Source organism: Ranitomeya imitator, chromosome 5, assembly GCF_032444005.1.
Source record: "Ranitomeya imitator isolate aRanImi1 chromosome 5, aRanImi1.pri, whole genome shotgun sequence".
Lineage (NCBI taxonomy): Eukaryota > Metazoa > Chordata > Amphibia > Anura > Dendrobatidae > Ranitomeya > Ranitomeya imitator.
This window is the reverse complement of record NC_091286.1, coordinates 574,317,742-574,331,146: the sequence shown is the minus strand read 5'-3', so window position 1 is coordinate 574,331,146 and position 13,405 is coordinate 574,317,742. Positions and strand designations below refer to the sequence as shown.

The following is a 13,405-nucleotide window of genomic DNA, read 5'->3' as shown; positions in this document are numbered from 1 at the left end:
TTATTTATTAACTATTGTTCATGACATATCTCTCTGATTTAAGGGCATAAAAAAAACAAAGTTTGAAAATTGCAAAATTTTAAAAATTTTCGCCATATTTCCATTTTTTTTCATAAATAATCGCAAGTAATATCGAAGAAATGTTACCACTAACATGAAGTACAATATGTCACGAAAAAACAATCTCAGAATCAGCGGGATCCGTTGAAGCGTTCCAGAGTTATAACCTCATAAAGTGACAGTGGTCAGAATTGCAAAAATTGGCCCGGTCATTAAGTACCAAATTGGCTCTGTCACTAAGGGGTTAAAGATAGAAAACCCATATACGCAACTTTTTTTTGCTTATTTTATAAACACAGAAAAGTAAAAAAAAAAAAATCACTGACCCCAAAAAGGAAACAAAACGAAATGCAACAAAGTGGGATAAAATTGCACAAAATTTAGTGTTTTAATACTAATAAAAAAAACTGTGAAAAAGGCGACGTCATTTATTGTACGCCTCAAAATAATTCTGCCAGAAGCAAACAAAAGCAGCTATGATACGAGCCTGCCCCGTCCTGTCACACGAGCCCTCACTCTGAGCACCGAACTAAATCCCTGCGGGCGGCGACACCAAGCCAAATATTGCCGCCCCGTCTCCACGACATTCTCCTTGCGCTACACAGCAGCTGCCGCTTGGGACAATAGCGCGGCCGGTGATTGGGCCGTGCACCACGTGACGTCAGCGGCGCCCTCTCATTCACATGCAAATAAGGCAGGGTATATGGCGAGGGCGAGCAGCCGCATTGTGACGTCACAAAGAGAACCATAGAGCGTTGTGTACAGTCACATGGATCCGGGGGAGAGGCAGGTGTGAGCCTCATAGCTGTGCACAGCAGCATGGACCGGGGGGACAGGCAGGTGAGCGGCCGGAGCCGGGTGTACACAGCGGGTAGGCCTGGGGTGGAGGGGAGGCTGAGGCGCTGCTGCTGCTACTACTGGGCTCTGTCATCCGTGGGCATAGTGTGTGTATGTATGTATGTATCTATATATATATATATTGTGTGTGTGTGTCTGTCTATCTATATCTCAAAATTGGAACAGCATCTAATATTACCACAATTGTCGTGCAGCTCTTCTCAAACCAATGGTCCAATGCCTTCCAATAGAGTGTGTGTGTGTGTGTGTGTGTGTGTGTGTGTGTGTGTGTCACACACGTATCTTCATAATCACACAAAACGTATTTATAAGCACATAATCACAGTGTGTGTATGTGTACACACACACACACACACACACACACACACACACACACACACACACACACACACACACACACACACACACACTCTGATTATGTACTTATAAATACGTTTTGTGTGATTATGAAGATACGTGTGACATATATACATACACACACACACACACACACACACACACACACACACACACACACACACACACACACACACACACACACACTTTGTGCGTTCTTATAAACACTAATCTGTGACTCTGTGCGTATGTCCATATATAATTAGAACAAATATCTACATTGCCTTTCTGCCATATCCGGGCCTTGCTCGTGTGTGATATCCCGCAGTCTATGGCTGACGTCTCTCCTTCCGCCCGGTGTGCAGACATGTTGGCGTTCCGTGCTGTCATACACTATATGGAGCGTGCTCTTGGTGTGTGTTGTACCTGTGACCGGGCCGGTGGGATTGTTTTTTTTCTGTGTATTTTGGAGGGGTCTTGTCTTTCTGCACATGATTGTGTAGGATGCAGGCAGTGTTGTGATGCAGGACTCGGATCCATCCATCGGCCAGGTCTATGACTCTCTCCTAACCTCCGTTATCTGGGCTGGAGCGATGTCTTGTGTGTCAGGCCGGTTGTAAGCGGATTCTCCAGCCTCCCCTCCCGTCCATCACTTACACGGTACTGACCTGGCCGACGGATCGGAGTCCTGTGGATCGATTCTCCCCATCTTTGTTCGCATGCAGTAGATTATTTTTCCAAATTTCTGAATTTGTCCCATTCATCCAAATTGGAGACTCCATGCACATTTTGCAGATTAAGGCCCCTTTCACACATCAGTTTTTTCCATCAGTCGCAATCCGTCAAATTTTGAAGGAAAAAAAAAAACCCTGGATCCGTTGCAGATTGTGAGACTAGCTGATCTGGCTAATTGGATCCTTAAAGCATGCTCAATTTAATAAATCGGAATCCGTTTCCGGATTCCTTCATTTGACAGATACTGCGCTATAGGCTTCCATTTTGGCAAACGACGGACGGCGACGGATCTGCCGTTGTCCATTTTTTCGATTAACACAAAAAAAGTGACGCTGTAAAAACAATTTTCAACGGATCCAGCGAACGACGGATGAAACGTGAGGCCATCCATTGCAATACATCACTAATAGTCTATGAGAACAAAATGGATCTGGCGGCATCAGTCGCCGGATCTGGTTTTTTTCAAACTTCGACGGATTGCGAAAGACTGATGTGTGAAAGGGACCTAAGGCTGTGTGTTTTCTGCAGGTGTCCGCACCAAGTACATTAACAGTTTTCTGACTGTCACCTTTTTGCTGCGTTTTTCCCTTTTATTGGATGCAGATTTCAAGCAGTGTCTTTTTTTATTTTTTTTATTTTTATCAGTGTTTGGTCAGTATGTGAGTTTTTAATAAATCATTATTTGTATACAAAAATACTAATTTGAAAAGCTTCTACCGGTTGCAATATTAAAAATTCTGATCCACCTGAAAAAGATGTGTGAACATAACAATCACACACACAAACCAGTGTGCAGCAATATACGCCTGGTTTTGTCTATATCAGAAGCTATCTAGTCTATATGTACCAAACAGGTTGGTTTGTAGTTCTGTTCTCCATTGCATAGCCTATGATGGGCTTTTGGTGCATACATGTATTGCATTAAGTCGGGACTAACTGTTGTAGATACACTGTAGGTCAGCGAACAACTGTATCTTTATTTATTTCTCCACTTTTTCGTAGTATTTTTGTCTTCAGCTGTCTCCTGCCTTGGTATCCTTACCCATATATACACGTTTTCCTTTTATGTGCCAAATGCTGTATATATCCATCTAGCGCAGTGTCAGGTATTTTATATTGTCTGGTTTTTACCTCTCTACAACACAGGGTTTTTTTTTGTTTTTGTTTTTTGTAGTCACTTTGCTGCTTTTAGTAACACCTCCTTGGAGTTTGGACAAGCGTGGTTGTGTGAAGATAACCTAAGACGTGACGCTACACTGAAATCCGGGTCTCTGACCCTATATCATGTTGCTTTAAGATGAGCTAGCAAAAACCTTCAAAAACACAATTTCCATGCAGATATAGGGCTCAATTCATTAACTTCCTTTTTTTTTTTTTTTAAATGTTTTTATGTTTTCACTTTTCTATTGCTTTTCACTTTTTGTGTACCAAATTCTTCAAAATGGTTCATGAGTTTTGCACAATAAACAAAATGTTTTTTTTTTATACTTGATACACTTCCATTCAAATGCTGCAAAATTCGCTCCACAAATTTCAGACATGCATAAGTCGACGGATTAGACTGGGGTGGAAAGAGATGATTTGCACAGCTCCGCCTACTGCAAAGGATTCTGGGTAAACCTGCTATTCTTTGTATTATGCTGCTTGCAAATACTTTCCGTTTCAGGAAAGCATCCACTATGTATTTCCTTTTAAGTAGAGGGCTTTTCGGTCTCTTTCGTCCCGCTACATTTAGCCCAACTTGGGTCTCTCCCTAAGGTGGCTAGCATGTATGTATAGACATGCATAAGATCACTCCACATCATGACTTGGGTGCGTTTACTCAAAAAAAAATTTGCCTCTTTAGATGGTTGTAACTGTTGAATCCATCAAAATATCTGTAAACTCCAAACCCTGCCCACAGTGATTACTATAAAAAAAAAAAAACAAATAAAAAAAAAAAAAACAGGCTTACCCATATAAAATGGACTTTGAAAAGGCCAAATTGAAAGATTAATTCACAAATTTAAGAACCGTAGGAAAAACTAAACATTAAGAGGTGCAAATGCAATATATATATATATATATATATATATATATATATATATATATATATATATATATATATATATATATATATATATATATATATATTTATATATATTTTTTCTCTTAGCCATGAATTTGTTTTTTTTAATTAATCTGATGCATACCCGTCTACAAATCCTCCTCCACAGATGCGTTGCAGGCTGCTTCGGTGGTTTCCGCCAACTTTACAATCTGTGTCTACCATGTTTGGAAGTCCCATCACTGCTTTTTTAACTGTAGGAAAACGTTTTTGTTTTTTCTGCACAAACCCACTGCGGGCACACATGCTGATGAGCAGGCTGCCAGTCAAGGTGCTGGGGAGCTGGTAACCGTGCACTCTCCTTCCTGTGCTGCCCTGATGACTAGAAGCAAGCGGCTGCAGGGAGAATGTAATAACTTGCTTTTTTTCCCTGTAGCTGCCAAATATGGCTAACGCTATTTACCTGCAGATTACCACTACATCTGCAGACAAATAGCCTTTTTTTAATTTTGTAGATGACCCATTCCCATTAGACCTCATTCAAATGCCAGTGACATTTATTGTATGTACACAGGTCAAAATCGCTGAACAATGGCCCGAGTCTCTGCAGTGTTTGGTCAGTGTTGGCTTTTACCATTAGTGATTTTTCACTTACCAGAAATAAATGACAAAGCTTCTCCTGTCATTACAATGTTAAAGAAGCCCTCCCATCTATTTTGTGTATTACTATACTGACCTACCGCTTCTCTCCGGTGTCAGCGCCATTCTTCTTCTCACCCAAGTGACATCACTGCAGTTGCGACTAGCCGGCTCACTCTATCCTCTGTGCATGAGTGCAATGAGAGCCTATGGGGTCTCGCTCTATAAGCCACCTTTACAGGGTCACACCGCAGAATGGAGCTTGATACCAGAGAGAGCAGTAGGTGAGCATATAAACATAACTTGCACTATATTAACAGTAAATATACAGATTTAACAATAAAATACATGGGAGGTCTTCTTTTATATCAAACTGTGCACCAAGTGCATCAATGCCACCCAAGATCTTCACAGACCATAGACTTGTATGGCAATTTCTATTCATGACTCAGATGAAAATGAGATGTCTCCTGTGATTTTTCTTTCTTTTCTTTTTTTTTTTTTTTTTTTTTTTACATAGTTCAGTAAAAAAGACAAAAAAAAACGCACTGAAGTGAAGAGATCATACATTATAAAAGGGTACATACATTATAAAAGGGTACATTCATTAACACCACAGACAGAATAAGCATTTGATACACTGCTGATTTTGCAAGTTTTCCCTCCTACAAAGAATGAAGGTCTGTAAATTTTTATCACAGGTAAATTTCGACTGAGAGACAGAATCTAAAAATAAAACCTCACATTGTATGACTTTTACTTACCGTTTATACGCGAGTATAAGCAGAGTTTTTCAGCACTTTTGTTTTGTGCTGGAAAAGCCCTCCTCAGCTTATACTCAAGTGAGGTTCCCAGAAGACGGAGGGGGAGCGGCATCGGCGGGTCACAGAGGGCTGGGGCCGACCTCTGCGGCTAAAGAGAAATGAATATTCACTGTGCTGGCAGTGAATATTAATTTCTCTTTAATAGCGGGCACAGTGGTTGCACCCGCTGGCTTGCTGCAGTGGCCAGGCGATCACGTGTGCCCGCTACTTAAGGGAATGAATATTCACTGCCCTCCACACCCCACAGTTGCTCTCACCGGAGCAAGACGCTGCGAGGGAGTGCAGGGACATAGATAGGATGGTTTACTCTTTTTATTTATTCATATATTTTTTTTTTTTTTTGTAATGTTTTCCTGATTGGGGGGGAGGGGAGCATGCAGACCAGGGTGGGGATGAGGGGGCCTGTGCAGACCAGGCTTAAACTCTAGTCAATAAGTTTTCCAAGGGTTTTTTTTTTTTTTTTGTGGTAAAAATAGGTAACTCTGCTTATACTCAAATATATATACGGTAATTTTTTTTTTTTTTTCCAAATGAAATGGGTATGATAGTGAAGCAGAACTTAATGTTTGGTACAGAAACCGTTGTTTGCAATCAGAGGTCAGACGTTTGTTGTAGTTCTTGACCAAGTTTGTACACAATGCGGCAGGGATTTTGGCCCCCTCCTCCATACAGATCTTCTCCAGATGTTTTAGGTTTCGAGGCTGTCACGGAGAAACATGGAGTTTAAGCTCCCTCCAAATATTTCCATTGGGTCCAGGTCTGGAGACTGGTTAAGTGACTCCAGGACCTTGACATGCTTCTTACGGAGCCACTCTTTAGTTGCCCTGGCTGTGTGTTTCAGGTCATTGTCATGCTGGAGAACCAATCTTCAGTGCTCTTACCGAGGGTAGGGGTTTCTTGGCCAAAATCTTGCAATGCATAACCCATCCTCCCTTCAGTATGGTGCAGGCGTCCTGTCCCCTTTGCAAAACATCACCTCAAAGAATGATCTCTTCCCCCTCCCCCCCCCCCCCCCCCCCCACCAAAAGCTTCACGTTTGGGACATTGTTCTTGGGGTTGTACTCCTCCAAACACGGCAAGTGTAGTTGATAACAAATAGTTCTATTTTGGTCTCATCTGACGACAGGATCTTCTCCCATGCTTCCTCTGGATCATCCAGATGGTCATTGATGAACTTCAAAAGGGCCAGTAGTGAGCAGGGAGATCTTGTGCCCTGCAGGATTTTGATAAATGACGGTGTAGTGTGTTGCTAATGGTAATGTTTGAGGGTGTGGTCCTAGCTCTCTTCAGGTCATTGCTCTGCTCCTGCCGTGTAGTTTTGAGCTGATTCCTCGCCTTTCTCACAGTCATCCTTGCACCTTGAGGCGAGATCTTGCATGGAGCCCCAGACCGAGGAAGATTGACTGTCATCTTGTGTGTGTTCCATTTTTTAATTATTGTGCCAACAGTTGTTGGCTGCTTGCCTATTGTTCTGTTGATCATGAGATGACATTGCTGGTTATTGTTGTATGGCTTGTAGTTCTATGTGTCTCAGTGAGACTTTCATGACTTGCACCATATTTAGTATGCACTAGATGGTGGCCCGATTCTAACGCATCGGGTATTCTAGAATATGTTTGTAGTTTATTTATGAAGATTTTAGAATAATATATTAAATACACAGGATTTGGCCGGCCGCGACCAATTAGCGAAGCGTGGTTCAAATCCCGCGCCAATTCACAGCCGGACTGCGCCTGTTGCTGATTGTTCGCGGCCGGCCACGTAGTATATAGCACGGCCACGCAGTATATAGCAATGTGGGCATCATATCCCTGTTTAAAAAAAAATAGTTAAATACTCGCCTTCCGTCGGCCCCCAGATCCAAGCAAAGCGTTTACCGATGCTCCTCGTGCGCTCTGGTCTCGAGTGCATTGCGGTCTCGCGAGATGACGTTGCAGTCTCGTGAGACCGCTATGTCTTCATCTCGCAAGACCGCAATGCATGGACCGGCCACCAGAGCGTCGCGAGGAGCGGGAAAGGCCTGGGCTGGATCCGGAAGGTGAGCATATAATTTATTATTTTTAGTTTATAGGGTAGCGGCGCTCGTGAGGTGGACGGGGATAGCTGCGCGTAATACTCCTTACCACACAAAGGAGAAGAGGGAACTATAAACAATAAAAAAATATTTTTACCTGTGCTAAACTTTGAAGTACATTAGTCAACTTTCACGGTAGATGGTTGCCTGTTTGGTGGGAGGGTTGTTCAAAATTCTCTTATAAACGTATGTGACAAATCAGGGATTGATCGTAGGAAAGGACTGGAATGGGAAACAGTAAAAAAATAAAATCACAATTGCTGAATAACTTGTGTCACTTAATTACTACGTCTAAAAATAGGATAATACCATATAAAAGTGATTAGTATGCTGAGATTATCAGTAAAATGTGTAGTAAATCACTTATATAGTGTTTAAAAACTAACACCCCGCAAGTGCATTGCCTAGGATTAGGAGTTTGTGCTTCTCCGGATAAATGAACTAAATGCACAATAGGTGAAGTCCAATACCTGTAGTACCAATGCTTACAGGGAAAAAGATGAGGTTATATTTAAGAATGTCCATAAATCTTTGGCGATAGTAGTAAAGCAGGTAAGACAGGTTTACTTAGCTGAATAGACGCTGTCCTTGAAGGAAACCGCAGCATTTCCGAAACGCGTTGGTTTGTGGCTCCCACAGCGCTCCGTAGCACCACTAGAGGCACCACGTGATTGACAATCACGTGACCCGAACGTCACCGCAGGTCCTGCACAGCATCGTATAAGGATTACCAAGTACAGGCCGCGTGGGCGTCCATCACCGGCCGGGATGGCGCTTGCACAAGCCGCCTGAAAGTCGACAAGGACCGCGTCTATTCAGCTAAGTAAACCTGTCTTACCTGCTTTACTACTATCGCCAAGGATTTATGGACATTCTTAAATATAACCTCATCTTTTTCCCTGTAAGCATTGGTACTACAGGTATTGGACTTCACCTATTGTGCATTTAGTTTATTTATCCGGAGAAGCACAAACTCCTAATCCTAGGCAATGCACTTGCTGGGTGTTAGTTTTTAAACACTAAGTGATTTACTACACATTTTACTGATAATCTCGGCATACTAATCACTTTTATATGGTATTATCCTATTTTTAGACGTAGTAATTAAGTGACACGAGTTATTCAGCAATTGTGACTTTATTTTTTTACCGTTTCCCATTACAGTCCTTTCCTACGATCAATCCCTGATTTGTCACATACGTTTATAAGAGAATTTTGAACAACCCTCCCACCAAACAGGCAACCATCTACCGTGAAAGTTGACTAATGTACTTTAGCCGCAAGGTATAACACAGGGCCCTATGTGTGGTGTGCGATGATTCCGGATGTGTGCAATGAACACATCCGGTATCATCGTGTCCCCAGAAGGGGGGCGGAGCGATTTTGCCGCTCCGTCCAAACCGCCGGCCATCCTGAACGTGGACACGTACCCTGATAGATCTGTTTACACCACCTAACAAAAATTAAGAGACCACTGCAAAATGTTCACTTTGTCTGATTTTTGTCTTTATAGGTATGGTATATGTTTGAGTAAAATGTAAATTGGAGATATGTTGTCAGAAGTTTAGACTAAATGAACAAACATATTTTTTTTTTTTTTTTTTTTTTTCCTGAAATGGAGAAATGGTCAATTTATCAAACACGAACCACTTGGTTGAATTTGGCTCATTTTTATGACTGTGTAGTCTAAGTTTGCAATGTCAAAAAAAAAAATTAAGACTGTTTTGAAAAATGACTCCATATACGGTATTTAATATGCCCCACAAAAATGTAAGAGGAACATAAAATATTCTTGCATTTGGAGTTGTAGAGAAGACTTATTGCTCAGGATTACTCATTGACTCTATGATTATTTAGGACAATTTTTGTACTGCATTGCTAAAAGTTATTACATTAAGTTACTGATTTATTTTATTTTTTTGTATTCGAGGTAAACTAATCATTGTAGTTCCTTCTGTGTTTCTTTACTTCATGATCCTGGCTTTATTTTCACCACTATTTTCTATTTTCCTTGCAGACAAGGAAACCTCTTGTGGAGAAAAGAAGGCGAGCCAGGATTAATGAAAGTCTGCAGGAGCTTCGCGGCATCCTCGCCGACAATGAGGTGAACTATTAATGACTGAACAGGTGTTGCGTTAAAATAAGAAAATTAGAATTATACAAAGTATAAGGCTAGGTTCACATTGCGTTAATGCTAGCGGACTCTCTTACATGGCGAAATTGTCACAATTAACGCCATGCAACGGATCCGTTAGCGCACCCATTGACGGCAATGTGCTAACGGATCTCTAGCGCATGCCATTTGGCTAGGTTCACATTGCGTTAGGGCAGTCCGTTTAGCGCATAGCGCTACGGACTGCGCTAACGCAATGTCCCAAAAGGGATCGCGTTTGGAGATCCCGCTAGCGCAGATACCCAATCTGCGCTAGCGAGGAACGGACCTCGGATGCTGCAAGCAGCGTCCGCGGTCCGTCCGAAACTAACGGGACATCGCTAGCGTGTGCCGAAAATGGCATGCGTAGAGATCCGTTAGCACACTGCCGTCAATGGGTGTGCTAACAGATCCGTTGCATGGCGTTAATTGCGACAGTTTTGCCATGTAACTGAGTCCGCTAGCGTTAACGCAATGTGAACCTAGCCCTTTCGGCACGCGCTAGCGATGTCCCGTTAGTTTCGGATGGACCGCGGACGCTGCTTGCAGCGTCCGAGGTCCGTTCCCGATCTGCGCTAGCGAGGTATCTGCGCTAGCGGGATCGCCAAACGCGATCCCTTCTGGGACATTGCGTTAGCGCGGTCCGTAGCGCTATGCACTAAACGGACTGCCCTAACGCAATGTGAACCTAGCCTAAGAGTCAACAAAAAAAATCTTGCTGCAAATAAATTGCTGTCTACAGTCCTTGCGCTCTTGAGTTGGAGAGGCTCTCGTGGGTTTTACTGATGCCTTACTTTTGTATCTTGTCTTATTTAGTTTCAATCCAAGATGGAGAATGCAGAAGTTCTTGAGCTCACCGTGAAGCGCGTCCAGCGAATACTTCAGTCGAGATCAGCAGGTGGGTAATTATACAGCCAGACCTTAAGTTCACAGCTAACAGTGTTTTTGCTGTATGAAGTGTTGAGGTCCCTTTGCCCAATGTGTTTTGCATCATCCCAGTGTTAATTTTGTTTTCCAGAATCGGACCGGTTACAGCGCGAGGCTAGTGAACGATTCGCAGCAGGTTACATCCAGTGCATGCATGAAGTGCACACATTTGTGTCCAGCTGTCCAGGCATTGATTCTGGCTTGGCTGCTGACTTGCTCAACCATTTACTGGAGTCTATGCCTTTGAATGAGGGAAGCCTTCAGGATCTTGTTCTGGATGTGCTCCTGGATTCCCCGACTTCTGATCCTTCATGTGCTCTTAGCTTGTTGGGATCGTCCTCTGATGACAGCTGCTCTGACGTGGATGAAGCAGAGACTGGGAAAAGTGGAATGGAAACTGTGCAGGACAATGATCGGACCCCAGAGATCCAACCTCCAACCCCTTCCATGTGGAGACCATGGTGATGTGATCCACAATATTGGGACTTGTCGTGACCAGAACACTCAGGTCATTGATACCAGTCCCATAAGACAGCATACTGCATCTATATATTTGGATGTTTCGCTCTCTAGATCTTTTGCAATACGATTGGACACGGGTGTGACTGCATTGGTCCAGCGACATGAGCGTCTGTGACTTGCCTAAACGATTCCTCATGGGCAGAGCTCCTCCTCAGTTGAGGGGGCTGGTGAGATCACAGGATTAGCAATGCAGCATATGCCTTTATAAAGACTTTCTGTAAACCATCTTGATGTATGTCATGCAACTGTTATATTGTGCAGCACATTCATTGTCCTTGTACAGATACTATTCATTATACTGCGCAGCATCATCTTGTGAAATTCCGATCCCTGGTCTGTCTCCGACTGCAGGAGAGACCGTCCATCCTCTGAGTGTTCAGGCCAGACATCCTTAGAGGACCTACCTCTTGCCGTAAATATATAATTGGTGTAAATGCTGCTGTACGGCTGAATTTGTTGATTTGTTACTGTGCCTCTGTCGGCGTTCCTGAGATATGGCCTCTGTTTGTAAATATAGTCTTATTGCCAAGTGGGTGTGTACTCGAATCTTCACCATGCTGGTCTTTTTGAAGAACATGTGTACTTGGTTAACAAAGATAGATTTCTATACAGGAGGGCCATTTCTCAGAGAGGCACTAGAAAAACATCACCAAATTTGGGAGAACAGTAGCATTTACACCAGGTAAGAAAATTTATTTATGGCAAACAACGGGACCTCTTTAAATAATTCCAAGCCCCCAACCAGTTTTTGGGTGCAAGACTCTCGAGGTATGAGGATGTATGTTCTGGAGAAGCTACATAGGGGTGATTTAGGTAGTGTTCCCTCTGCTGCGTAGGCATGGTGGTAGTGCATTTATCGAATCCCTAGGAGGGATGTCTAGTGTTTAGGAAACTTGAGGTTCTACCTTCAGTGAAGGAGACTAGAGGAATATATGGATACCGATTTTGAAGGGTGCTATAGGAAACTTTTTTTTTTTTTTTTTTTTTTTTAACTTTGCAGGAGTATGTGTATATTAGGATGTTCTTGTTTAATCTTTGCCTTTCTTTGTATATAGATGCCTTTCTAATGCTTTAGGGAAGCAGGTGCCTGAATCTGTGCGATGCACTTGAACCAAGTCGCAAGTCCATGGTCTCCATTGTGTGTATCCATCTGGCAAGCACTTATTGTGGTTTTCCTTTAAATGTCTCATCCCACAACTTTATTTTTATTTTTTTTTTTTATACTAAAAGTACTAGTGTTGTGTGAGTAGTGATACCGTGCATTAATTATTCATGAATAAATTAATGAGCTTTTGATGGAATAACTTTTGGAATTTGACTTTTCGATGTCCTGTATCACATCTGTTGCTAATTTGGAATTTCTCAATCACTTATGGCATCGTTCAATTCAATATCTGTATAGGTCAAAAGATATGATTTCTAGATTTATTCATAAACCTGCAAATACAGCCATTAATCCATTCAGCTTACTCCATAGGTAATATCATATAATAAGATATTATGTGCCGGATACTGGCAGAGGCCACACAGCATTGTGAAACGATACGGTTGGCCACCTAGTAGACAATGGGATTAAAGGGATTATCCAACAATAATTCATGTCTTAATACAAAAATAATAAAAATAATAATCTGCATACTAGCCTTGGAGTGCCCCTGAAAGCCTAGCAGGGGCCGCAACAAAGGTCCATACCCAAATCGGAGGTCACTGCGAGACTGCAGCCTGTAATTGGCACTCTTCTAATCATCTGACTGCTACAACCTCTGAACAGACAGAAACCTCTTACGCCCTGCGATTAATCAAATGTTGCTGGAAAGTGACTATTCCTCTGCATATTACATTTATATATAATTTATTTTCCTGTTAGACCTCCTCTTTTATCTAGGTCCTCTTTTAAAGGGAATCTGTGACCAATTTTTGAGCCTATGAACAAATGTTACCACCTTTAACTGCATCTCACAAATGTCTTATCAGCTCCCAACTCCCCCATATATATTCAATAAATACCATTTGATATGTTCCTGCGCGGTTTGTAAATAAGGGTGGTCCGGTCCAATGGGCGGCGTCTGTCCCTCCTATTTGCTCCTAATCGCACCCTCCTGCTTTTGATGTGGGCGCTGAGCAGAGCATAAAACGGCACTGTGCCAACGCCTGGCTTTAATTCATGTGAATGACGTTGCTATGTGACAGTTTTAGGCAGCAGGTTGTTCTGGGCACTGCGATACCAAATT

General features: G+C 42.4%; 1 protein-coding gene across 1 annotated transcript; it reads left to right on the top strand.

Moving 5' to 3' along the window:
- Positions 1-731: 731 nt before the first annotated feature.
- Positions 732-12,478, top strand: LOC138638479 (transcription cofactor HES-6-like). Its single transcript, XM_069727813.1, has 4 exons — positions 732-900; positions 9,591-9,677; positions 10,542-10,623; positions 10,744-12,478. The coding sequence occupies exons 1-4, from the start codon at positions 880-882 to the stop codon at positions 11,115-11,117; spliced, it is 564 nt and encodes a 187-aa protein (XP_069583914.1). The 5' UTR covers positions 732-879; the 3' UTR covers positions 11,118-12,478.
- Positions 12,479-13,405: the final 927 nt, after the last annotated feature.

Coding starts and splice junctions, on each gene's coding strand:
- LOC138638479 (XM_069727813.1), top strand. CDS start 880: ATGGACCGGGGGGACAGGCAG. Junction 9,678..10,541: donor GCATCCTCGCCGACAATGAG/GTGAACTATTAA, acceptor TGTCTTATTTAG/TTTCAATCCAAGATGGAGAA. Junction 10,624..10,743: donor ACTTCAGTCGAGATCAGCAG/GTGGGTAATTAT, acceptor TTTGTTTTCCAG/AATCGGACCGGTTACAGCGC.